Genomic DNA, 25,261 nt, shown 5'->3' with positions numbered 1-25,261 from the left:
GGAATGGCATTGGCATCCGGGGCCTTGGAGGTGGCACCATCGGGTCCAGCTGGGGCAGCGCTGCGATGTCCCGGACGAGAGGCTGACCCTGGCCCCTCAGCCTGGTCCTGTGTGGCCCCAGGTCTACCAAGCCTGTCCCACATGCCTCGGAAGTCCACCCACAGCCTCCTTCCTTCCCGGGTTCTGGTTAAGCCTATGGGACCCTGACCGTGGCGCAGAGTGAGGCCTGAACCAAGGCAAGCGAGGTGGGGGGCGGTCCTGGCTTTCCCTTCCCTCACTTGGACTTATTTCTCCAGCAAGCACACATCTCCTCCTCCACACCCCCCGCTACAGTCACTGGTGACTCAGGTTGGCATTGAGGTGGAAACAGGATGTATGCTCACGTGGGGTGCCTCGACGGGGTCCCTGTCTCCCCGAGCTCTAGCCCCAGACACCCCAGCCGAGGTTCAGGCAGGGTGCGCGCTCAGAGGCCAGGCCTTGGAGGCCCGTCCTTTACAAGTGGGAGGCTGAGTTGGGGCCCTGGGCTGGGCTGGGGAGGCCTCCCGGTACCGCCCAGGACTGCCTTCTTATGCAGAGGACCCAGGGCTGAGGACTGAAAGGCTGGGCCCAGGTAGGAGCCGACCTGCCCAGAGAGGCTCCACCCTCAGCCTGTGTCAGCCCCGCCCCAGGAGGTGGGGGCAAGAGGCTCAGGACCCAGGGACCCAGACCTGTCGCTCTGCTCACCAGGCCAGCCGCCACCGCCGCCCATGGGGAACAGCCACTGCGTGCCCCAGGCTTCCAGGAGGCTCAGGGCCTCCTTCTCCAGAAAGCCCTCGCTGAAGGGCAGCAGGTGAGGGGGCGCGGCTTGAGGCTGGGTCTCAGGGTCGCCTCTACTCGCCTGGGGCCAGGCTGTGAGCCCCTCCCTTTGTCCGCAGAGAGGATGGCACCAGGAAGCTGGCCGGCCTGTTTGGCTCCGAGGCCAGTCCGGACGACGGGGACACCGCGGCCGACAAGATCTTCTGCTACATCCCGGGGACGGTGAGCGGTGGGCGTGCCCTGCGCGGTGCGGCCGCCGGGGCGGGGCGGGACGGGGGGGGGGGGGGGGGGGGCGGGCGAGGGACCGTGTCTGCTCTGCCCAGGGCCCCCAGGGGCAGCCCCGAGGGGCGTCAAACCTAGAAGCAGGTGAGGAAGTAGGAGCAGCCCCGCCCTAGAAGCTGGTCTGGCCGAAAGTCTGAGCTGAGAGCGAAACTGGGGCCAACTCTGAGTCAGTGGGTGAGCAGCGCCGGCCCCAGCTGGGCGGGGGCGGGGCCTCTGAGAGTGGCCCGGCTGCGAGCTCGAGCTCGAGCTCGGGGTCTGCAGCTGGGCGGGGACTGGCCAGCGTGCCCAGGCACCTTTGGGTTGGACCAAGCACGTGTCTCTGAGCTGTTCTGTGTGGGCCTGGATGTTGTGTTGTCCCTACTGTGGTTGTGAATCCCACCCTGTCGGCTCCTTACTCTGAGTAAGGGGCTTGGGTGGCAGTGAGCCAGCCTCACACTTATTCCAGGACTCAGTTTCTTCCAAGGTGACCCCCAAAATCCAGCACCCACCACTGCCCCCTCCCATAGCAATGCCCTGTGGGCCCTCACCCCCACTCCCAGGGCCGTACTGCAAGGACTGGCACAGTTGAGCTGAAAATCACCCGCCCTCTGCCCAGCCCCTGTCGGGGAGAGACACCCAGCGTCCCGATGACTGGCATGCGTCCTAGCTTGTGAGGGAAGTGACCCCCAAGTTGTCATTCCAGGAGAGGGTGTAGGAGAAACAGGTGTAACTGTGCCAGGGGCTTGGGCCAGGGCTCCGCCCTGCATGCCTCGATTGGTCCCTATGCTGGTGTGGGATTCCACCACCACCTTCTCAATGTGTGCCCGGCAGGCGGGCCCCTCCATTCCCCCTGAGGTCCAGGGCTCCCTGGGGCAAGGACTGGCTTCAGCAACGTGCTCCCTCAGAGGGATGGGGTCCCGCGTGGCCCCGCCTCGGACCTTAGCTCCTGCTGTCCAGGCCCACACATTGTAGGGCTGGGTGGACTCCTCCAGGTGTGACGGTACTCTTGCCAGGACTGGGGGTGGCTGGACAGGGCACCGGCATGTTGTGTCAGGAGATGGGGCCCCAGAGAAGTCGGCTCTCTGTGGTGGCTTTGAGCTGACTCCTCCCTGGACCCTAAGGCTGAGTCCGGGCCACAGGGCCAGTTTCGCAGCCCTTCCTGCTCTGTGGCCTATTTTTCACAGTCCCATCCCGGCATCATTCCCCGAACTGGGTGTGGGTGCAGGAGGCCCCACCCAGAGGCAGGGAGGCCAGGAAGCTGCGCGTCTGTCTGTGCACATTCCTGGGCTTGTCTAAGTAAGGGGCGGCTTGGCTTGGCCAGGGCATGGCAGCCTGGGAGGCGGCCCCTGCCAGCTCCTGGAGGAAACATGGCCCTCCACAGAGCCCCCTCCAGCCACAGCCCTGTCTGACTCCCAGTCTGATGATCAAGCTCCCATTTGTGGAGGCCTCTCTGTGCCCCAGAATTGGCTGTGTGTGTGCGCTGGCAGGCACTGAACCTCCAGCAAACCTCAGACCTGTCCTGGCCCGGACAATACGGCAGTGGCCAAAACAGACCAAACCCCTGTTCTCAGGGTGTTCCTATCCCTGTGACACAGAGCCAGATGGCCAGACAAATGAGCACAAGGTATTATTATGAGGAAGATGAGGTTAGCACTGAGGGGTGGAGAGCGGTCAGGGGGGTGGGAAGTTGGAGGGGCAGACAGGGTGTCACCGAGGAGGCGGCGGCTTGAGCTGCTCCCTGAGGAGGTGAGGAGGTGGTCCCAGGCAGAGGGTCAGCAAACTGGGAGGCTCTGCGCTGGGCATGTGCCTGATGTGAGGAGGAGGCAGGGAGGGGGCGGGTCCTCAACGACCCCTCAGCCGTTGCCAGGCAGGAAGCCCGTCCGGCCCAGGGCTAGGCAGCATGTCTGGGCACATTTGGGCCTCCACTACGTTACGTCAGGAGATCAAGGTCACGGCTCCCTTCCAAGCTCCATGTTCACAGGCGTCACACTGACTCAACATGGGCTGCAGAGGGGCTGGCAAACACATCAGGCATCCTCTCCCCGCTTTTTTAGAACCAGGTCAAACATTTTCCAGTCAATGGAAGACTCAGGAAGACTTTTAAGTATGTATATTTTTATTGATTTCAGAGAGGAAGGGAGAGGAAGAGAGAAACATCAATGATGAAAGAGAATCATTGATCAGCTGCCTCCTGCACATCCCACACTGGGGATGGAGCCCAAAATCCAAGCATGTTCCCAGACCGGAAATCAAACTATGACCTCCTGGTTCATAGGTTGATGCTCAGCCACTAAGCCACATCAGCTGGGCCAGGAGAGTTTTGAGTACTGTCTCATTCAGACACCAAAATACTGTGACCAACCAGACTTAGGGGCTGAATAACCAAAATAAGGGTACACAGCTTGGGAATCTCCTTTGAGTCCAAACATCACTGTCTCCACCACTGGCTGTGTGATTCCACGACTCGAAGTGAGGTGGTGTGTGTGTGTGTGTGTGTGTGTGTGTTTGTATGTGCGTGTGTACTGGAGTTCAGGCCCCCCCCCTGAGCGGTGCTCCTTGCAGGACCTCCCGGGCCTGGAGAGCCAGCAAGAACACCTGGACCAGCCGTTCCTGAGCGTTTTCAAGAAGGGACGGCGCAGGGTGCCTGTGAGGAACCTGGGCAAGGTTGTGCACTATGCCAAGGTCCAACTGAGATTCCAGCATAGCCAGGTGGGGGCCGGGCTGGGTGGGGGTCGGACCCAGCCTGCAGCCTACCTCCCCCCCCTCCACCGGTGCTCAGCCAGCAGCCCTGCTCCCCCAGGATGTCAGCGACTGCTACCTGGAGCTGTTTCCTTCCCACCTCTACTTCCAGGCCCACGGTTCCGAGGGACTCACTTTCCAGGTGAGGGACCTGGGCACAGGGAGGAGGCTGGGGGGACAGGGAGGGAGCCCCTGAGGGGCCATGGCGCCTGGGGGTGCTCAGCCTCCGATCCTGCCGGGCTCTGGCAGGGGCTGTTACCGCTGGTGGAGCTGAGCATCTGCCCGATGGAGGGCTCCAGAGAGCATGCCTTCCAGATCACAGGTGTGTGGGCATGAGCAGTTCCGCCCAGGAGGGGGAGAGGGCTAAGGGTGCCCCCCAGGGCAGTTGAGGAGCACCTGGCTCCCTCAAAGCTCCCTCTGGCCAGACCCAAGGGCATTGGCAGGACCCTGAGTGTTGAGAGATCCTCTTTTCTTCCAATGGGCACATGGCCGTGTGCCTGGCTGGGGGGAGTGCAGCAGGTCCTGGTTAGCAGCCCTGGGGTCTGCGGGAGGGTCCTGGGGAGGGGCCTCTCCTGGGGGTGCCGGCCCAGCCCCCCTGCTCTCCACCCACAGGCCCACTGCCTGCCCCCCTGCTGGTGGTCTGCCCCAGCCAGGCTGAGCTGGGCCGCTGGCTCTACCATCTGGAAAAGCAGATGGCCCTCCTGAGAGGGCTGCAGCGCTGCCACTCAGCACCCCCGCAGGTCAGTACCACATCCCCCAACCCCCTTTCCCAGCCCCCCTGCCTGCCTGCCCTGACCCCTGTTTCCCAGGGGCCCCCTGAAGACCAGCTCCCCTGGAGTCTGCAGCACAGGCTGACCCAGCTGCGCACCGCATGGGGTCGCCAAGTGGTGGGCAGTGCCATCTGCGCCTCAAGGGTCAAGCTGCAGCATCTGCCATCACAGGTGGGTGGGGACACAGGCTGAGGGGTGAGGGGTGAGGGAGGGTGGAGGCAGCAGGTGGGGCCAGGCCCTTGCTGCACCCCACTCTGCCCTTGACCCCCGCCAGGAGCGATGGGACCGGATCCTGGTCCTGTACTCGACTTCCCTGGCCATTTTCTCAGAGGAAGCAGACGGGCTTTGCTTTAAGGTAGGTCCTCCCACTGGAACCCGCCCCAGGGAGGCACCTGTGTGTAGGGGTGGGAGGGGGCGGCGGCTCAGGAGGAACCTGTATTTCGGGGCCAGTTGGGACAGAGCATCCTGGCCCCACCTACCAGCCTGCTGCCCTGGTCAGTCTGGTCTCAGCTCTGATGTGAGCAAGAGGGGCCCTGCCCAGGCACCTGTGTCACTGTGGAGGGTCCTTGGCCACATAACCTGGGGGTGACCATGGTCTTCAGTTGCCGAGAAGCACCATGGGGGCTCCAGTCCCCCCAACGTCCCTCCCAGTCAGCAGTGACGGAGGGGACCCGTCCCCACGAGCATGCGTCTGTGTCTGCCATTGGTTGATGAGGTCCCCACCCAGAGGCCGATGGGAGGCAGGGAGATGCCCCTGGGGCAGATGGGGAGCCCACATCCCTCAGGGCTGTCGGCCTTGGCCTTGCCTCACCCTGCCCAGTATCCCCATCTCTGGAGGGCGAGGGGAGTGATGGGCCCAGGCAGAGCCCCAGGGTTACCCCCAGGCGAAGGCCCACCTCCCTCACTGCCCCACAGGGAGAGCTTCCACTCAGCGCCATCCACATCAACCTGGAAGAGAAGGAGAAGCAGATCCGCTCCTTCCTGATTGAAGGTGGGCTCTGACTGGGCCTGGGAGGGAGGGTGCCTGCGGCTCCCGGCTCTGCCCTGGGCCTGGGGACGCTCACGGTGTCTGTGTGCCAGGCCCCCTCATCAATACCATCCGGGTGCTATGCGCCAGCTACGAGGACTACAGCCACTGGCTGCTCTGCCTGCAGACCATCTCCCACCGGGAGGGAGCGCCCCTGCTGCCCGGCCCGGAGGGCTTCCCGGGGCTGCGGGCATCCCCCCAGGTGAGGGTCAGCAGGTCCTGGGGGGCAGTGATGAAACAGAAGGGCAGAGGGTGTGACTGGATGTGGGTCAGTGGGGAGAGGGATCCTGCCACAGGGCTTACTACCCCCTACCCCCTACCTAGGTCCTGGGCAGTGGCCGAGGCTCACTCTCCTCAGATGGACAGACCAGCTGGGACTCGGGGTACCCAGCACCCCACTCTAACCGCACCAGCCGTTCCCTCCCCGAGTGCTCAGTTCCATCCAGAGCTGGCTGCCCTTCCCAGCCTGTATCTGTGAGTGTCTGGGGGTAGGGGCAGGGGCCATGAGGTGAGCTTGTGATGGGGTGTCAGGTAGCTGCATGCACCCTCCCTCACAGAAAGCCAACTCCTGGGGAAGGGGACTCAGAGGTTTGTGTGGGAGAGGGCCCCGGGAACCTTCTGGAAGGTCCTGTTTCCCGCAGGACCAGGCCAACCCTGGCTGGACCAGCGTCAGTGGGCAGAAGGCAGAGCTAAGACGGGGCGGCAGCAGTCGGTCACCCAGGAGCAAGGCCCAGTGTGAGAGGCCTGGCCCAGCCACTCCGCTGCACCTGGACCTGACCAAGGTGGGCCCAGACACTGACCCAGCCCTGAGCCTGGCTCTCCTCTGCCTGCACCTCCCTGGCCTCTACCTCCTGGGCCCGGAAGGTCCTGGAACCACCTAGGAGCCTCTCTTGAGGAGGGAGGCCATGGGGTGGTCCGCTACTGGAACCCTGTCTCTTCTACCTCTTGCCTGCAGCTGACCAGGCCGAGCCTGGAGGGTGGCCCGGAGAACTCAGACCACTCCCCGGAGGCACCTCATTCCCCCCTCTACGCCGACCCCTACACACCACCTGCCACCGCCCACCACAAAGTCAGAGACGTCCGGGGCCTGGGTGAGGTCAGTGCCCTGCTGGGGACAGAAGGGCCAGATGTGCCATAGCCTGCTGCTTGGAGTCTAGACCAGTGGTCGCCAACCTTTCGGACCTCCACGGGCCACTGGTTGGCGACAGCTGGTCTAGACTATGCTCCTTCCCCTGGGTCTGAGGTTTAGAGGAAGCCTGAGGTCTGCTCAGGCCACAAGAGGCGACAGGAGGTTGCGGACAGGGGTCCCTCAACTCTGCCAGGCCCAGCCCAGGGCCTCAGTCACTCACCGACACTTCCCTGGCAGTTCCTCGCTGCAATGAAGAGCTCGCTCGGACCCGAACCCTCGAGCCCGTTCCCCTCCGTGCCCGTGTCTGTGCCTCTCTCCAACCCCAGCTCTGGAGTCTCCAGCCCCCACTTGCTCTCCAGGAAGGGAGCCCTGCAGCCCCGGGCCTCTCAGCGGCACCGGGGTTCCATCAAGGGCCACGGGCCCCGGCCCCCAGACTCTCCTCAGCTCGTGAGTAGCCGCCCCCTCCTGGGCAAGGGTTCTGTGGGCCCTGGGGGACCCCCCAGGAGTAGGAGATACAGAGCTGGATACTGGGGCAGCTCTTGGGCTGGTCTCCAAGCCCTTCCCCAGGGCATGGCTCTCACACTTGTGTTTGGGGTTCCCAGGTCTCTCCTCCCAGGGAAGTTTCGCCCGACCCCCCATTGCCTCCCCCAGGTGAGTGAGAGGCCCTGTCTCCTTCTGGGGGGAGCTCGGGCGGCACTTCCTGAAGACACACACACCTCTGCTCTCCCACCAGACGGCGGACCCCCCAGGAGCTGTGACAAAATCTGGGACCAGGCTGTATCTCCCTCCCGCCAGCGGAGGCCCCGAGAAGCGCCTGAGGCTGAGGGGGGACTCACCCAGTGGATCTGAGCCGCTTCTCAGGCCCACCTGCCGATGTCGACTCTGGGGGTTCTCCAGCAAGGCCTGGGCTTTCTCGGTGGGGCCTCCAGCCAACCACCTCCACCCGATAGCCAGTCAGGGTCTGACCCCAAGGGGCGGAGGGGGATCTCCAGAACCCTGAGTTTTCTAGGATCTGGAGGGGCTGGGGGGACAGCTTCTCCCCAGGACGCCCTGCCTAGTGCCCCGAACCACAGACGAGGGCAGGATGCCCAGAGGGGCTGAGCCTTGGCCCCCAGGGAAAGAGTGAGGGAGAGGCTTGAGGGGCTTCACCTGGGAGTGGGAGAACGGAGCAGGGATGAAGGTGAAGGTCAGAGGGCTGAGGAAGTTGGGTTATGGAGAGTCAGAGTATGTGAGGTCAGAGGTCATGAGGAACCAAGGTCAGCAAGGTCAGAGGTAGGAGGCTGCCCATGTGGGTGGGTGGCCTTGCTCAGGAGAAAGGGACAAACGACTAAAGAAGAAAGAAGAGAAGATTTTATTTGTCTGTGTCCACACGTTCTTTACTCACAGCCAGGAGGCCCTGTGGCCCCGGGACCTATGCTCACTATCTGTCTGGATACCCTTCCAGCTGCCCTTCCAGATACCCAGCTGCCCCTGCCCCCCCTTTTGCCCTCCCTGTGGCTCCTCTCAGCCCCGGGACAAGCTCAGTGTCCCATTTCTCAGCCTGACTCCATGAAACTCTGCTTGGAACCTCATCCAGGACTCTTCCAAGGAGGGGCTCCAGGCTCTGCCCTACAGACCCCCACCCACAGGGGCCACTGGGTTCACCTTCCTGAAGCCCCTCCAAGTACCTGCTCCTTGTCTCGGGCAGCAGCCAGGAGACCTTGGCACAGGCCCTTGGGTTCAGGGTTCCAACAGGCCAAAAAGGCCCTGCCAGCCCCGCCCCGCGCCTGCCCCTTCCCCAGGTGCTTGGACACCCGCTGATTGCCTGCTCCATCCCACCTCTCACCCTCTAACTTGCTAACCAGACCAAATACAAAGGCCGGGTTCCATGTGATTTTGGAGAAACCACAAGTAATTTCTTAGTGTAAGCTCTCTCAGACCGCCTGTCTGAACTTCCAGCTTTACTGGACACTCTGCTTATTTGCTAATCTGGCCACCTTCCTAACCCGTTCCCTGCTGCACCCCAGCCACCCCACCTTCCCAGTCTCCCCTCCCAGGTGCGGGCACAGCCTCGGCTTCGGCCACTGGCCTGAGCCTCGGGTGGAGTCCAAAACAGCCAGGACCAAGGACACTGGCTCCTTCTAGATGCTGCCGCGTAACACAAAGGTCCAAGGGCAAGGCCAGAGGGCAGCACCTCGGCCTGAGCACCTGTGGCCATTTCCTGGTCCTGCGACTTCCTGGGCTGAGTCTGGCTCCTAGGGGCTGGGGCTTCGGCGTCCCTGCCTCACCTGCCGGCGGAAGTAGCGGATGGCAGAGATGGTGCCAATGTTGGCCAGCAGAACTGCAAGGGAAGCAAGAGCTGCCTGGGTGCCGGCTCCTGGCCTGGTCACCACTTGCACCTGCAGGGCTGGCCTCGAAGGGTGAGAGGAAGCCAGTGGGGTGAGCAGTGGGTCAGCAACAAGAGGAGCAAGGTCAGGGAAGAAATTTGTGTCTCCCAAGCACCCTGACCCCTGCTGGCCCCTCCACTTGACTTCTGGGCACCACCCCCAACCCCCCCAGGGCCCTCAAACCTGTTTTCCAGGCGTCTGGGGTGTGCAGATCTGAGGTTCTCACAGCCCAGGTGGCAAAGGCTACAAACACCAGGCACATGTCCTTCTGGCTGAAGGTAAACGAGGCAAGGGGACCCCAGGACTCCCCTAGGAAAGAAAAGCACAGTCTGAGCTCCAGCTGCTCCCCTCAGATTCGTCTATCCTGGGACATGTCTGTCTAGAGACACGTCTGTCCTGCACATGTCTGTCTGGAGACATGACTAGCCTGGACATGTCTGAGTCACATCTTCCCCGTGATGCCTCTGTTCCAAGACACAGGCAGCGTGTGGCACAGCTGAGTCAGGTCAACTTGGGCCAGTTGCCTCTGGGCACCACTTCCTGTTCCTAAACTACCTTCATGAAGGAATGTGAGACCAAGTCCAGTGAGTGCCCAGTGCCTGCCCTGCAGGAGGCCGGGGGCAAGGATGTCAAGCCATCTGGGCCTGAACTCAGGGTGACGGTCGTTGCACAGCCAAACCCTTGACTGACCTGGGCTTCCCCACCTGGACTGTGTCCTGGGATGGCTAGAAACTGCTCCTTCCTTCTAAGATCCTCCTTGAGGCCTCCCCCTGGCCTAGACCAACCTCCTGGCCTGCCTCTCCCACCCCCGCTGTGGCCTCCTGGCTGACATCCCTGGACAGTGTGTTCCCAGGACCTGGACAGGCCATGGGGCCCACGAGACACGCACCTGCTTGCCTGAGCACCAGGTCGAGCTGCTCTATGGCCGCTGGGCTGGGCTCCGGTGCAGGGCCAGGCTGCGCCTCCTGGGGCCCCGTGGTGGGGGCCTCCTGGGCCTGCAGCTGGAGGAGGGCAGCAGGCCCCAGCACGCCCTCCAGCTTGTCCTCCCCAAGGAAGTGTTCGTAGGCCTCCGGGAAGGAGATGGGCTCAGGGTCTCCGGGCAGAGGGGCTGGCACGGGCTTGGCCTCTGGGGCCGGGGCCGGGGAGTGGCCCCCCCGGGGCCCAGACCTCTTGGCTCGGCTGTCCCGGAAGAAGAACTCACACACTTCTGGCCACTGCATTTGGGCCTCGCCAGCCTCTGCCTCCTCCTCAGCCTCTTCATCCACCTCCTCAATGGTGTCACAAAAAAAGAACTCGTAGGCCTCAGGGACAGTCACGGCAAAACAGCTTTTATACCCAGGCCCCCCCGAGCCAAAGGCGGCGGTGGGGGGCAGGTGCTTCAGGATCCGAGGCTGGGGAAGCCTGGGCCCAACGGCCACTGCATCCCAAGCTCCGGGCCCCCCACGGCCCCCTGCGGCCAGCCTGGGGGCTGAGGGCCCGGCTGTGGCTGGCGAGAGGGGGCGCGTGGCCTCCTCTGACCCTGGCTCCTGGGGGCTGGGCTCAGACACAGAGAACCGCACTTTCTTCTTCCTGCCTGGGACAGGCCCTGCGGGGGGCGCCCCCGAGGGGTGTCCAGGGGCACCCTCGGAGGGCCCCCCTCTGGGCTTCTCTTGGCGCCCTCCTGAAGACCCTGCTGAGCCCAAATCCAGCTTGGCCTGTGGGGCGCCCTTGGCCCCCATTGTGTCAGGCCTGGCCTGGGGGGTGGGGGCCAGGGTGGGTGCACCCACATCAGACTCTGCCTTGGAGGCAGGTGCGGATGAGTCCACCTGTGGCTTGACCTTTCTGCCCGGTGGGGTCAGGGCCACATCCAGTCTAGGCTCACAGGCGGGTATAGATGGAGCCGTGTTAGAATGAGGCTCGGAGGCAGGTGCAGACAGAGCTGTGTCAGGATGAGGCTTGGAGATGGGTGTAGACGGAGCCGTGTTAGAATGAGGCTTGGAGGCGGGTGAAGATGGAGCCTTGTCAGGATGAGGCTCACAGGAGGGTGTAGACGGAGCTGTGTCAGGATGAGGCTTGGAGATGGGTGTAGACGGAGCCGTGTTAGAATGAGGCTTGGAGGCGGGTGTAGATGGAGCCTTGTCAGGATGAGGCTCACAGGAGGGTGTAGACGGAGCTGTGTCAGGATGAGGCTTGGAGATGGGTGTAGACAGAGCCATGTTAGAATGAGGCTCGCAGGCGGGTGTAGACGGAGACTTGTCAGGATGAGGCTTGGAGGTGGGTGCAGACGGAGCTGTGTCAGGATGAGGCTTGGAGGTGGGTGCAGATGGAGCCATATCAGGATGAGGCTTGGAGGCAGGTGTAGACGGAGCCATATCAGGATGAGGCTTGGAGGTGGGTGTAGACAGAGCCATGTTAGAATGAGGCTCGCAGGCGGGTGTAGACAGAGCCTTGTCAGGATGAGGCTTGGAGGTGGGTGTAGACGGAGCCATATCAGGATGAGGCTTGGAGGCAGGTGTAGACAGAGGCGTGTTAGAATGAGGCTTGGAGACTGGTATAGACGGAGCTGTGTTAGAATGAGGCTTGGAGGTGGGTGCAGACGGAGCTGTGTCAGGATGAGGCTTGGAGGTGGGTGTAGACAGAGCTGGGTCTGACTTAGCCATTAAGAAATCTGGACCAGGTTCTGGGGCAGGTGTGGCCACAGCGAGTGGCCCAGCTCCAGGGGTCATGCTGAGTGGGTCCGTACCTTGCTCAGTCGTGAGGACAGGTGTAGACAAATCCAGTCCTGGCCAGGCCACCTGCTCAGGGGCTCCTGCAGACTCCAGGCCCCGCTCGTCCTGCCCGGCTCCTGCTGTCAGCTCGGCCGACCCAGCTGAAGGGCCCTGCCCCCCGGACCCAGCTGGGCCTCGGCCCGCCTTGGGCCTGGCCTCGGGGAGCAGTGGGGAGCCCAGCGGGGAGGTGGGAGCAGAGCCCGCGGCACTCGAGCGCCCACCCCCCTTGGCACCCGCAGCTCGCCTCTTCTTTCTGCTGGGGCTTCGGGGTAGGGCTCCGGGACTGCTGGGGAGCCGCTGGGGCAGAGGGCTGCGGCCTGGGGACTCGGGGCTTGGAGGAGGCTCACCAGGGGGTCGAGGGGCAGGGTCCCGGGGGGCTGGCCCCTGCAGAAGCCTCTGCATCTCTTCTTTGGAAGGCACTAGCCCTTGGAGGGACACGCTCTGGCCGGGAGAGGCGGCGCCCGAGCTGAGGGACGGCCGGGGTTCTGACTGTGCTGACGTGCTGGGCATCTGCTGACCGGCCCCCAGGGCCAGGGTGGGCTCCTGCCAAGACCTGCTGACCAGCTGCTTCGTGGCCGCCTGGTCCTCCTCCTCGAAGCCAGGCCAGCCACTCCCCCCGAGCAGGGGCCGAGGCCCAGGGGGACTGCTGCCGCTGCTGTCCCCTTGGTCAATGTCACTGGACAGCAGCTCATCCCCAGAGGCCAGGCTAGCCTGCAGGAGGCCACACTCCTCGGCGGTGGCTGAGAACTCAGCCCAGTCCTGGTCACTCAGCTGGACACTGTACTGGAAGTTCTCCATTTCGGGCAGCAGGACACGTGAGCAGCAGATCCGGGGTCTTCACCCCCTGCCTGCCTGCCAGCACCTCTCCGCCTGGCTCAGCACTGGGCTGGCATCTCCGACCTGCAGGCCAGCAGAGCAGGATGCAGACGGCAGCTGGCTGCTTCCTCCAGGTCCAAACAGCTACAGCCCCACCGTCTCTGCTTCCAAACTGAGCCCCCGTGGCAACTCTCCGACACGTGGTCACATTCCTTCCACCAAACGCGCTCTGGATCAGTGAGGGACACGAAGAAGTAGGATCCTCGAGAGTAGATCTTTCAACCCCAGAAGTGGCTTTCCTTCACGTCTCCAAGCATCTCCTGCTCAGCTGGGTCGGCCTTACCCTCCAACTTTCCTCTGGACAGGCCGACGTGGCTGTGGGGAGTCCTGGACTGTCCCAGCATGCCCCAGGTGGCATTTGGCCATGGGGGCGTGGCCACAATATCCAGCAGGTGACCAGCCTTGGGTGATGACCTTCCACTAGCCTTGGCTGGGACAGGCTGCTGGGTTTCCTCTGAGCGCACGCTGGTCACGCTGGTGCTGGCCGGAGTGCTCGCGGGTCCCCAGCAGGAGCCTCGGGAGGAGGCCCCAGAACAGAAAGGAGCTCCTGCTCGCCGCGGTCATCCTTAGGGTCTGTGTCCCCGACTCAGATGTGCCCCTCCCCCTGCCCCGTCTCAGTGACCCAAGGTGACCCTGGCTGGAGCGTCTCCAACCCCTCAACCCCTGTGGACTGCCCTTCTGTCTCTGCGATGGAGATGCTGGACCCCAGGCACTGAGGCGGCTTACTGACCCTGAACCTCACCCTCCTCTCTAGCTTTAGGGAAGGTCCCTGGGGGCTGTCTGCCTCGGGAACCCCTCAGGGCGGGAATGAGGGGCTGCTGTTGCCGTACCTGAGACCCTGCAGCAGCCAAGCAGCAGCGCTGGGCGTCTAAGCTGCCTGTCCATGGCCTGGTGCTGGCTCGCCATGCAGCCCCACCCCCACAGCCAAAAATACCCATCCCAGGGTCACATGTCTCCAGCCTGCCAGCAGGGCCCAGGCCACAAATAGATGGCATTTGAGGGGCCTCCAGCTACGTGAGGGACACCTTCCTGGTCAGGTCGGACTCTGGCCAGAGAATGCTGACCAGCAATCAGCACGTGGCTTCTCTTTGCCTGGCTGAAAGCTGCTCCTTCTTCTTAAAGGGACCCCACTGCTGGGGGGACTTTTTCCGCCCCCCATTCCCCCACCCTCTGTCCCCCCAAGGCCAGTCCAGAACCTCTGAGTCTTAGAGCTTTGTCCTAATGCATGTGGGGAACGGAGGGAATAGAGTGACACGGTGGGAAATGATGGATTCCAGAATGTTCCTCCAGGTCCTCTGGAGGAGATCGGTGCAGACACCTCCCCCCGCAGCACTACCCATCCTGTGGGGAGTGTGGGGGGCATGTGGAGTTGTTGAAGGCTTCCAGTTGGAGGGCACCCCAAATGGGCATGGCCCCTGGGCCCCTGGAGAGGTGAGGAAGGAAAAGGGGGTCACTACTACCAGCATCTTCCCACATAGGCTCCTGGGGATGGGACCCCAGGCAGGGGTGAGGAACGGTGATCAGATGCCACCACCCCAGGTGAGCCAGTCCCCAGGAGTGGGGGGGGGACATGCCTCTGACACAGCTGGCGAGCAGCAGGTCCTGCCAGGACCCCCCTGAGCACTTTGCCAAACACTGTTCACCCTGAGGGACACCTTCCTGGTGGGGTCGGGGTGCCAGGAGGACCCTCTTTCACAGCAGAGTTGGGTATGGCACAGAGAGGGTAAGCCACACAGCCAGCGAGTGGCAGCGTTGGGTCCCAAGGCCCCTGCTGTGGGCCGGGCTCCTGACCTTCTGGGCTTGGGGCTGCGCTGCCTTTCCCTGGGCAGGTCAGGCGACGCATCGGCCTCCCCACTGAGAGCACAGGAGGGAGCAGCGGGGCAGACAGCATATGGGCACACAGGGAAGACCATTCCCAACAGCCCGCGTCATGGGAGGAAAGCCCTGTGAGGCCGAGGGACAGGCCTGGGGGCGCGGACAGCGGGGACAGCGGGGACAGCAGGACTGAGCTGCGAGGGCGACAGTGGAGGCATTGCAAGGATTTGCCAGAATGGGCACTGAGTGTCGGCAAACGATTCCATGTGACAGGTGTTCAGGAAGCACTCCAGGGAACAAATGGCGAGTGAGCGCATGGCGTGGCCACCGCCAGGCGCCTCACGGGAAGGCTCTTGCTCCGGGGCAGGTGAGGCTGGCCCGGGAAGGTCACCCTCCGAGCCCGTCCACGCCTGTGTCTCTGTGGGGCTCCTTCCTGGTCACCCAGAGCTCTGCACCAGGTCCAGGCGTGGGGATTTCGCACACCAATTTCAGTGCATCCTGGCGCCGTCTGCCTGCCATAGAGACTCAGATCCCAGCTTAAGGGCTTTGTCCCACAAGGCTGCCCCTTGGACTCCAGGCCCCGGACATCTGTCTGACTTGGCACAAATCAGAGGTTCCCATGGCTGCTGCCCCTTGGATTGGGCTCCGTAGCTGGGTGGCTCACAGAACTCAGGGAAACACCACATTTGCCAGCCGATTATAAATAGATGTGACAATGGACACAGATGATCACGGATGGAAGTGATGCGTTGGGCGTGGCAAGTGGAAGGGGCAGGGCTTCCGTGTCCTGGGTGCCACCAACCAGCAGCTGCCTTCCCACTCACTCCAGCCCCCCGGGTAGACAGCAGACTACCTGGGGTCGGTCATTCACTCTGAGTTCAGCCTGTCCCCGCTCTCGGGAATGCAGGGCTCACCAGAGCTGCTCACGGGACGAGATTCTGCTGGTGCTCCTGCCATCCAGGACATGACAGGGTTTCCAGAGCTCGGTGCCAAGAACTGGGGCAGAGACCAATCTGTACAAAGTGTGTTATCTCACGGTCATTTCTTTCCCTATCCCTGGAGCTGGGGACTGGGGGCTGGGCCGTCAGGGCCCGCCAGGCGCTCACCAAAAAGCGCCTCCTGGGCCGAGGCTTAGGTTGTTTTCCATTTGCAGCTAATAATCAACAGCGATGTGGTGACCGGCCAGGAATATCCTTTTGGCAAATGTGTGTCCGTGGTTTTGTAGAGTGCAAGGGTCAGAGGCGGTGGGCCTGCCGGCGGTCCTCCTGGGGGGTCCTGCATTCACCAGGGGCCAGACAGTCTGGGACGGTGTGCCCACACCTGCCTCCTCCGGGCACACACCTCCTCGATAACAGTAAGGCTCTGGCCATCCAAAGCGTCTCCTCAGGGCTTTCTCCACTCTCCAGGCCTTTTCCTTACTCGTTTGTGGGAGCTTTCACACACTTTGGATATGCATCTTATTAAATGTTTGCACTTTGATTATCTCTCTCTTTGTCTCACTTTTTCAGTTTCTTCACGATGCCTTTGGATGAACAGAAATTTATTTTACTTTATTTTGGATGAACAGCAACTTAAAGGGATAAAATTCAAATTTTAGCACAGTCCAAGTTGTCCACAGTTTCCTTGGTGGTGATCACTTTTCTGTCCCCTTGAGTTCCCTGCCTTCCCCAAAGCCTTGCAGGTGTGGAGAAGGTGGCTTGTTCCCTTTTAAAGCCTCACTACCTTACCTCTCCCATCGGACCTGCGACCCAGCTGGTGCTGAAGCCCCCAGGATGGTGGGTGATGGGGTGTCCTGTCACTTTGTTTCTTGTGGACACCCAGGGCCGGGTCTCACTCTGTGGCACACACATATGTGGACTGCATGTCCAGGCAAACACGGGCTCCCACCAGGGGAGCGCTCTTTGACAACTGCTGGCGGCCCTGGAAGGAGAAAATACAGGATCACAGGAGGCAGGGAGGCTGGCTCCGAGGCTCTGAGGAGTGCGGTGGGCAAGGTTGGAGGCCATGCAAGGAGAAGGCCTTTTGAAAACCAGCTGTTCGGAGACCTGCTTGGCCCTGGGGAGGCCTGGCCGCAAGGGAAACAGGAGAGCTCTACCGCAGGTCATTGGGACACTGACACAGCTGCTCCATGGAGGCTTGTCTCTGCGGAGACCAGCACCTGGGCGGGAGGGAGCGATTCTCTGGATGGAACGCAAAGCCACAGTGGGAAGCAGTATCAGAAAGAGGCAGTGAACGGCAGCCTGCGCTACCCCTGGCGGCCACCAGAGGACACAAGACCCCCACGGGAAGCCAGCAGAGCACTGTGGGGTAGGGGGTGGGGGAGGGCTGTACACTTCTTGGGGTGCCACGCCCCCCTTTTGAAGGTTTGTAGCCCCTGTGAGACTGTAAATACCCCAAAACAAGAGCCAACTTTCAATGAGCAGCTATTCCATGCCGGACACTCTTAAATGCTTTCCACAGATTACGGGCTTTTTACTTTAAAAATTGTAATCATTTTAATGAGGTATAATATATACACGACAAACTTCACATATTTAAAGTGTAAAATCCGCTGTGATTCGGCAGGTATACACCCAGGAAGCCCTCACCTCGATCCACAGAGTGAAGGGCCCGTCATCCCTGAAGGTTCCTCTGCCTGGAACCGCCTCCCCTGGGAATTTTATGCAAATGGGTCAGGCGTTGGTTCCCTCCCATGACAGGAAGACTCGTCTGGTGTCTGTCACTCGGCATAATTATTTTGAGATCCGTACACACCAGTGTGTACATCCGTAGGTGTACTTATTAATGTGGAGTGTCCTGTTGTTGGCTACACTGTTGGTATTTCCGTTCACCCTCTGATGGACCTCTGGATTATCTCTGGTTTGGTAATAGTCTATATAAAGCTGTGTCTGGGTCTTGGGTAGAGGTGGGCTTCCATTTCTCTTGGGTAAATATGTAAGATGGGGTCACAGGTCAAGAATACCCTTCACTTTCTAAGAAAGTGCTAGACTGTCTTCCAATAGGATTAGCTGTCACTCCCAGCAACAGTGTGTGAGGCACATCCTCGATGACAGGCGTGGCCCGTCTTCTGTCATCGGTACACGTCCAGGTGCCTCACTGGCTGGGACCTGAACTTCCTTGCTGACTAGTGATGCGGAGCACGCCTTCATGTTTAGTTTTGCTTCTGCCATAAGTTTCTTCTGTACGATGACTCAGATCTCTTGCCCATTTTCTTAACTGGGTGAGTTCTTTTCTTATTGCTGACTCCTGAGAGATCTTTGAATCTTCTTCATCAGATGTGTGATTTGCAAATGTTTCCTGCTACTCTATGGCTTTTCTTTTTCTTTTTAATTGATTTAATTGATTTTTTTATAGAGAGGAAGGGAGAGGGATAGCTAGAAACATCTATGAGAGAGAGACATCGATCAGCTGCCTCCAGCACACCCCCTATTGGGGATGTGCCTGCAGCCAAAGTATAATATCGATACATGCCCTTGACTGGAATCAAACCTGGGACCCTTCAGTCTGCAGGCTGACGCTCTATCCACTGAGCCAATCCGGTTTCGGCATCTTTTCATTTTCTTAACAATGTCTCTTGAGGAGCAGAAGTTAAAAAATTTATCGGTGCCCCAGCAGCATGGCTCAATGGTTGAGCGTCAACCTATCAACCTGGGTTGACCCAGGTTGCGGGCTTGATCCCCAGTGTGGTGTGTGCAGGAGACAGCTGATTGATGATTCTCTCTCATCGTTGATGTTTCTAACTCTCTCTCCCTTCCTCTATGAAATCAATAAAAATATATATTTTTAAATTTATCCATTTTTCTTCCGTGGATTTTTTTTTTTTTTTTTTTTTGTATCGGATCTAGGAAATCATTGCCTAACCAAAGGTCACAAAAATGTTTTAAGTTTTCTCAAGAAAGTTTTATAGTTTCGGGTTTTGCATTCAGAACTATGATTTGTTTTGAGTTCATCTGTGCCTATAGTGTGAGGCATGGTTCCGGGTGATTTTATTTGTATATAGATGTCTACTTTTTCCTGGTCCAATAATTGAAAACACTCTTAGTTCTCCAGGGAATTACCTTTGCACCTTTGTTGATGATCAACCAACTGCATAGGAAGGGGTGGGTCTACTTACAGAGTTCTAAGGGATAGTTTTCATTTTTAGTACTTTAAAGATGTTCCACCGTCTCCTCACATGCATTTTTCCAACAAGAAATCTGCCGTCATTTTATCTTTGTCCCTCTGTGTATAACGCTTCTTTTTTCTCTAGCAGCTCTTAGAACTTTCTCTCTATGGCTATTTCTGTAGAGAGGAGGTCAGCAGGTTTATCAATACATGATTCACACATCATACAATCCATCTATTTAAAGTAAATGATAAATGGTATTTAGTTGTGCAGCCATTATTATAATCAAATTTAGAACATTTCCATCACTCCACAAGAGCCCCCCCCCCATTCCCCTCAACCTCCCCCCAGCTCCAGAAAATCACTGATGTAGTTTCTGTCAATTCACATATTCTAAACATGTCAGATAAAAGGGATCATACAATATGTGGTCTTATGTGTCCGGTTTCTTTCACTGAGCATAGTATTCTCGAGGTTCATCCATGTTGTATGTAGCATGTTTCAGTACTTCATACCTTTTTATTGTCAAATAACATTCATTTGCATGGCTATACACACTTATTTATCCATTCAGTTTGTCAGATGACAGACATTTGGATTATGTTGACTTCTTGGCTATTGTGAATAACTAGTGGCCCAGTGCATGAATTCATGCACATTGACAGAAAATTAATTAGAAGAAATATTTTAATATTGCTATTCATCCTTTCTCTATAATAGCAGTATCAAGAGATGAAATTAGTAAAATGTACATGAAAATAAATATAAATTGATTAATAAAAAACAATAACATGATATAACAACAAATATTTTCCATTAAAATTTTACTGTCAGAATCTTCGTTTATCATTAATTTTTAAAAATATATCAGGTATTCTGGAAAACTTATGTCATTTGGACAAACTTTGCCTTTGCTACAACACTGAGTAAATTTTTCATCAGATGGTTTTTCACTGGAGAAATTTAGGGATAGGCAACATTGACGTGTGACAGTCATTCCACCAGAATGTGTTTGATAATTGCACCCTCATTTACCTCATTTTCGCTATGAAGGCACTTCCTACCAGTATTGGTAGTACTTGTCGAGGACTGTTCTTCAGACATATTCTGTCTACGATGTCGCTTTCTTTCAGCTTCAGAGGTATGTTGTGCCAATAGTTGGTCTTCAGATACATTCTGTCAATGACACTGGCTTCAGCTGTAGTTGACCTTTTTAATAATTTTGTAGCAACAGTTAACCTTTTTAATAATTTTGCACCATGGCGTTGGATGCTATTTGGTGGATAGTTACTCTGGGGGGGTGGTGGGGCCTGTGTCCCACTTGGGGGAAGCTGAGGGTTGCTTTGGCAGCTCCTGCATTGAGTGTCTGCCTCCTGGTGGTCAGTGCGTGTCATAGTGACCAGTCATTCCGGTCCATCTGCACATTAAGCTTTTATTACATAAAATACTGCACATGCTTTTCTGTGCACATTTGTTTTCATTTATTGTGAGTCCAGGCCCAGGAATGGAATTACCACATGGTAACCCTACAGTTAATCTTTTAGGAACTTCCAGACTTTTTCTAAAGTGGCTGCACCTAACCCATGGACACAGACAATAGGGTGGTGAAGGCCTGGGGTGGGTGGGGGCAGGCTGGAGGAGGTGGGGGGAGGGACATATATAATTCTTTCAACAATATTTATTTTAAAAAATTAAGTGGCTGCACCATTATACTTAAAAAAAAATTTTTTTTAATTGATATTCAGAAAGGAAGGGAGAGGGAGAGAAACATCAATGATGAGAATCACCTAGCATGCCCCACACTGGGGACCAAGCCCACAACCCAAGCATGTGCCCAGACCAGGAATCAAACCATGACCTCCTGGTTCATAGTTGATGTTCAACCACTGAGCCACACTGGTCAGTCCCATTCTACATTCTTACCAAAAACATGTTTCAATTTCTCCACAAGCTCCTAACATTTATTACTGTCTCTTTAATTATAGCAATCTTAGTGTGAAGCGGCATCTCTTTGTGGTTTTGATTTAAATTTCCCCGATGGACAATGATGCTGAGCACCTTTTCATGTGCTTACTGTCTATTCAGATTCTTCATGCATTTTTAAGTGGGTTTTTTAAATCTTTTTTATTATTATTGAGTTGAGTTGGTAACCCTGGCTACCAGGCTGCAGAAGGGTCTTTGTGGCGTGGACATGTTTGTGGCTGTGCTGTCTTTAGTTGACGCCTGAGGCCTGTGCACCCTCAACCCCTGTTCCAATTGAGGGTGCTCCACCAGTTACTGCCACAGAAGTGCCCCCAGCCCTGCCTGGACGCACAGGGGTGGCATGAGCTGTGGCTGCTCAGCAACCACGTGGCAGGGGCTGCATCCACCATTGAGGCTCACTTCGAACTTACTTCCAGATCAGTCAGGCCAAGCCCCACTGCTCATCAGCTGAGCTGCAGGGCTGTGTCTATTCCCACTCCCACTCCAGTCCTCCCCCACAGTTCCATCCTTGCAAGAGCTCAGCAGGGGTCATCCTGGCTGGCCATGGGCATGTGTTTATTGCTATCATTATTTACATTTATCTTAGATTTTATATAAAATTTCTTGTTACCAATTTAGCATAACAGATTAACCTAAATTATTAATGACCAGCATTCATTCTCCATTCAGTGTCTGAAGGCCAGGAGTCCAGTAGGGGCTCCGGGATTCTGGCTCAGGGACTCCCAGGAGCAGCCCTGACTGTCGCTGCAACTGGGGTTTGTCTGAGGGCTGGCTGGTGCCAGAGGACCTGTCACTGAGCCGACTGTCATGGCAGTGACTGCAGGTCTCGAGACCACTCTGGGTTGCCTTCTTCACAGCAAAGCACAGCTGTTCTCCCCAGAGTGAACACTGTCAGTCAGACAGACAGACAGAGAGCAGGCAGCACTTGCAACCTTATCCTGAAGAGACAGTCCGTCACTTCTGCGGGAGCTGAATACCAGGAGGTCCCTGGGGGCCTCGGGGAGACTGCAAGCCCAGGGCGGATTCTTTGCCCAATGAGTGCATCCCAGGAGGGTGAACCCCCAGGGCTCCAGGGGGCAGAGATGGACAGCCCAGCCCAGCTTTGGGGAGCAAATGTCCCCACAGAAGGGAGGAAGCTGCTGGTGCCTGAAGCGAGTCGGCACCACAGTGGGGGTTGCTCCAGCCTGTCCCCCATCGAAAATCTCCTGGGCTTGCTGAAACCGGTTTGGCTCAGTGGATAGAGCGTCAGCCTGCAGACTGAAAGATCCTGGGTTCGATTCCAGTCAAGGGCATGTACCTTGGTTGCGGGGGGTGTGCAAGAGGCAGCTGATCGATGATTCTCTCATCAATGTTTCTAACTCTCTATCCCTCTCTCTTTCTCTCTGTAAAAAAATCAATAAAATATATATATATATATATATATATATATATATATATATATATATATATATATATATTTTTTTTTTTTTTTTTTTTTAAAGAAAATCTCCTGGGCTGGTTCTTTCTCCTGAGCTCACACCTATGATTTGCTGTCACTGTCTGGTCCCCAAGCCCTGGCCCTACAGGCAGACAGACATACGGAAAGGGACTGACAGGGTCCAACACCCAGAGCAGGCGGATCGGCTGAGAGTGCACATTAACTCAGCAAGCATTTATTGACCCACAGCCCTTGCAGGAACCAGCTGGAAGGAGGCCAAAGACTGGAGAACAAGACGCTGCCTGCCATGGTGGGGAGTGACTAAGGCACATACCCGCTCCCCAGGAGGAGTTCTGGCCCCTCCCTGCCCCTCCACATGCCAGGCCTGAGGTGTTTCATCACTACTTGGCAGGAAGTGTCTGCAAGACAAAAACCAAGATAAAAATAGCCGGTGGGAGATAGACCTGGTAGGGACAGCACTCCATGGTTCGGGCTCCAGCTCCCACCATAGGCTGGGCCGCAGCTCTCCACTGGCCTAGGCAGGTGTCCTGAGGGGAGGGCTTCCTCCCACAGCCGGAGTCCAGGGTGTTGTTCCAGAGAGCCAGCTGCCCTCAGTTGTTAGAAAGGGACAGCCTTGGTGCTGCCCTCCCCCCAGGCCCTCCCCATGGGGCCGCCTCAGCTCAGTCTGCTTCTCAGACCTTCCTAACCAAACTGGGATGACTACCTTCACCAAACCTAACTTCAGCGTTCATGCAAATTAACCGATTAAGTCAGTGTGGACTGAGTGGTTCCAAGTGACGAGCTCAGCTCTGAGCAGGCCCTGACTTTCCCCCTCCCCACTGAGGCTGCACACCCCAAACCCCAGGCCTTCCCCTCCCCGAGCTCCCCTCCCCCAGTACAGACCCTCTGCAACCCAGGCCTACTGAGTGTGTGTGTCCAGGCCACTGCCACCATCCTAAGCCACTGACCCAGCCCTGACTCTCAGGGACACGAGTGCAAGGCAGCAGAGAGCAGGGAGGACTGGCCTGGTGGGGACTAGGAGATTCCCCGCCAGGGGGGCACCGATGTGGGAGCCGTGAAGGAGGGGCAGGCCAGCCTCAGACAGTGACTCACCCTCCTCCTGGATAGGCCCTGGCGGGGCAGGCAGGCAGGCAGGCAACCATCTGAAATGAATCTTGGCTCCGCCTCAGGCGCTTCCAGTCCCAGCTAAGTACCTGGGACCACCCCCTCATTGCACATGGAGCTCAGGCCCTCCTGGCCCAGTGTCCAACGCCACCTAGCGTTGCAATCTTGTATTGCAGCGCTGACGCACGCAGTTCCTCAGGATGGACGCTTACTCAGGATGAACCCCCCAGTCCTTTCTCACTGTGTGTGTGTGTGTGTGTGTGTGTGTGTGTGTGGTGGGGTGGTCCCAGGGCAAGGCCAGACACACAGCAGGATTGGACTTCGGTGGGAGCGCACTCCCTGAGCCCCGGACTAAGTGCTTGTGCCAGCCTCGCTGCAGTTGCCTGCCCGGGACTCAGATGCCCTCTCCAGCTGGTCCCCACTGCTGGGGAGACTGGCCTAGGGCGCGGTTCCCGGAGGGGACTGACGGTAAACGTGAGAACAAAGCAGGAGGTGCACCAGGCGCCTTAAAAATATTGCCCAGTGACTGGACTGGCGCTTCCCAACACTCGGGTGTGTTCTGGAAAACGTGATGACTGTCCCCTTCAGACTTCACAACCCCTCCCACTCCAAGACGGACCGCTGGCTCCCACACAAGTGCGGGCCCAAGAGGCCCCGGGGCGCACCAGTCAGAGGGCGGGGCCTGGGAAGGGGGCGGGGCCTGAGAAAGGGCGGGGCCTGGGAGGGGGCGGGACCCGCACGGAGCTTGGCCGCTGAGCGCTGGTGCCACACGCGCTGCCAGACTAGATCCTCCCCAGAAAAGACAGAACAAACACAAAACTCTCACTGCAGCCGCTGGAGATGAATATCCTCGTTACAGCCTCAGCAAAGCCGCGGCTCGGGACGGGACGCTCACCGCAGCCACGGCCTCCAGGGCGCACTGCGGCCCGGCAGCCCCGCCGAGGGGGCGGCGCGGGGCGCGCGGGTCAGGCCCGGCAGGAGCGGCGGCGCCGAGGCCGGTTCGGGGCGCAGCGGGGGGAAGGGGCCATCGAAGCCCGGCAGCGGCGGGCGGCCCACGTAGGCCTCTGGCGTGGGGCCCTCCGAAGCGGGGGCCAGGGGCGCGGAGCGGCTCGGCGGCCCCATGTGGCCCAGGCAGGCCGCCAGGTGGCCGAGCAGGCGGGAGCGCACGTCGGCCGGGACGTCCTCGCAGGCGGCCAGGAAGCGGTGCACCTCGGCCAGGCACTCGCTGAAGCCGGCGCGGTACTTGCTCAGGACGGCGGCGTCGGCGCGCGGCGCGGCTGGAGGCAGCGGGACAGGCGGGGGTTCGCCGGGCGGCCCCGCGCACCGCCCCTCCCACTCCCACCGCGTCTCACCTGCCGCCGGCCCGCGCCGCAGGCTCCGCAGGTGCCTCACGGTCATCTCCAGGATGTCCGCCTTCTCCAGCTTCGAGTGGCGGGCGCTCTGGGGGCGGAGCCGGTGTGAACGGCTGCACCCGCAGTGCCCCGACGCAGGTCCGCGCCTCGGACCCCCATCTCGCTCCTCCCGACTCACCTCCTTCCTGAGCGCGTCCAGGAGCAGGGCCTTGAGCTGGGCGAGGCTCTCGTTGATTCGCGCTCGGCGCCGCTTCTCCATGACCGGCTTGGAGGACTGCAGGTCGGGCCGTGGGCCGTGGCTGAGTCCCGTGTCCATCCGTCCCCCCAGGCGCCTCCCGCCCAGGCCCGACCCGGTCCCACCTTCCGGTGCGCGGCCGCATCCCGGAGCCGGCTTGGGGTTCGGCTGGCGCTGGCGAGCGCGGCTGCCCGCGGCGAGGTCCCCGGCCTCCCCGGCGTGTCCGCCGGCATGGCGAGCCGTGCGCCCCGGGGCCGGCGGGCGCGGCGCCCCGTCCAGTCCTGCAGCTCCAGGCCCCGCGGCCGCTTCCCGCTATTTCAGGAAGCGCCCCCCGCGGCGTGTGAACCCCGCTCCGCGCTCTTTCCCACACTCGCGCCGCCAATGAGCGGCCGCCCCGCCCTCCGCCGGGCCCCGCCCCCGCCGGCCCCGGCAACCGTCGGTCACCGTGGGCCCCGCCCCCGCCGCCCGCGGCAACCGTCAGTCACAGTGGGCCCCGCCCCCGCCGGCCCCGGCAACCGT

General features: G+C 59.2%; 3 protein-coding genes across 5 annotated transcripts; 1 reads left to right on the top strand and 2 right to left on the bottom strand.

Moving 5' to 3' along the window:
* The first annotated feature begins 268 nt into the window (after positions 1-268).
* Positions 269-7,904, top strand: PLEKHN1 (pleckstrin homology domain containing N1). Of its 2 annotated transcripts, XM_084872802.1 has the most exons (15): positions 271-829; positions 915-1,017; positions 3,619-3,765; positions 3,857-3,937; positions 4,045-4,117; positions 4,408-4,736; positions 4,840-4,920; positions 5,481-5,556; positions 5,646-5,794; positions 5,917-6,066; positions 6,234-6,374; positions 6,548-6,688; positions 6,959-7,168; positions 7,324-7,372; positions 7,455-7,904. In XM_084872802.1, the coding sequence occupies exons 1-15, from the start codon at positions 747-749 to the stop codon at positions 7,568-7,570; spliced, it is 1,929 nt and encodes a 642-aa protein (XP_084728928.1). In that variant the 5' UTR covers positions 271-746; the 3' UTR covers positions 7,571-7,904. The 2 variants fall into 2 exon arrangements, with proteins under 2 accessions (XP_084728927.1, XP_084728928.1); XM_084872801.1 differs by lacking the exon at positions 7,324-7,372 and having other exon boundaries at positions 269-829.
* A 145-nt stretch (positions 7,905-8,049) lies between these two features.
* Positions 8,050-16,247, bottom strand: PERM1 (PPARGC1 and ESRR induced regulator, muscle 1). Its single transcript, XM_084872790.1, has 3 exons — positions 9,977-16,247; positions 9,271-9,396; positions 8,050-9,041 (listed from the first exon to the last, which is right to left on the bottom strand). Exons 1-3 carry the CDS (start codon positions 12,630-12,632, stop codon positions 8,956-8,958), a joined length of 2,868 nt encoding a protein of 955 aa, XP_084728916.1. The 5' UTR covers positions 12,633-16,247; the 3' UTR covers positions 8,050-8,955.
* A 4,101-nt stretch (positions 16,248-20,348) lies between these two features.
* HES4 (hes family bHLH transcription factor 4) lies at positions 20,349-25,109 on the bottom strand. Of its 2 annotated transcripts, XM_084872807.1 has the most exons (4): positions 24,868-25,109; positions 24,686-24,781; positions 24,508-24,595; positions 20,349-24,432 (listed from the first exon to the last, which is right to left on the bottom strand). In XM_084872807.1, the coding sequence occupies exons 1-4, from the start codon at positions 24,973-24,975 to the stop codon at positions 24,047-24,049; spliced, it is 678 nt and encodes a 225-aa protein (XP_084728933.1). In that variant the 5' UTR covers positions 24,976-25,109; the 3' UTR covers positions 20,349-24,046. The 2 variants fall into 2 exon arrangements, with proteins under 2 accessions (XP_084728933.1, XP_084728932.1); XM_084872806.1 differs by having other exon boundaries at positions 20,349-24,595.
* Between the last annotated feature and the right edge of the window lie 152 nt (positions 25,110-25,261).

The sequence above is a fragment of the Pipistrellus hanaki genome, assembly GCF_964339955.1.
Source record: "Pipistrellus hanaki genome assembly, chromosome: 2".
Lineage (NCBI taxonomy): Eukaryota > Metazoa > Chordata > Mammalia > Chiroptera > Vespertilionidae > Pipistrellus > Pipistrellus hanaki.
The sequence above is the reverse complement of the archived record's forward strand: the minus strand, read 5'-3'. Positions and strand labels throughout refer to the sequence as shown.

Coding starts and splice junctions, on each gene's coding strand:
- PERM1 (XM_084872790.1), bottom strand. CDS start 12,632: ATGGAGAACTTCCAGTACAGTGTCCAGCTGAGTGACCAGGACTGGGCT. Junction 9,397..9,976: donor CCTGGTGCTCAGGCAAGCAG/GTGCGTGTCTCG, acceptor TTTCTTTCCTAG/GGGAGTCCTGGGGTCCCCTT. Junction 9,042..9,270: donor CCCAGACGCCTGGAAAACAG/GTTTGAGGGCCC, acceptor CTTCCCTTGCAG/TTCTGCTGGCCAACATTGGC.
- HES4 (XM_084872806.1), bottom strand. CDS start 24,975: ATGCCGGCGGACACGCCGGGGAGGCCGGGGACCTCGCCGCGGGCAGCC. Junction 24,782..24,867: donor ATGCGGCCGCGCACCGGAAG/GTGGGACCGGGT, acceptor CCCGACCTGCAG/TCCTCCAAGCCGGTCATGGA. Junction 24,596..24,685: donor TGGACGCGCTCAGGAAGGAG/GTGAGTCGGGAG, acceptor CTCCGCCCCCAG/AGCGCCCGCCACTCGAAGCT.
- PLEKHN1 (XM_084872801.1), top strand. CDS start 747: ATGGGGAACAGCCACTGCGTGCCCCAGGCTTCCAGGAGGCTCAGGGCC. Junction 4,118..4,407: donor GCATGCCTTCCAGATCACAG/GTGTGTGGGCAT, acceptor CTCCACCCACAG/GCCCACTGCCTGCCCCCCTG. Junction 4,737..4,839: donor TGCAGCATCTGCCATCACAG/GTGGGTGGGGAC, acceptor GACCCCCGCCAG/GAGCGATGGGACCGGATCCT.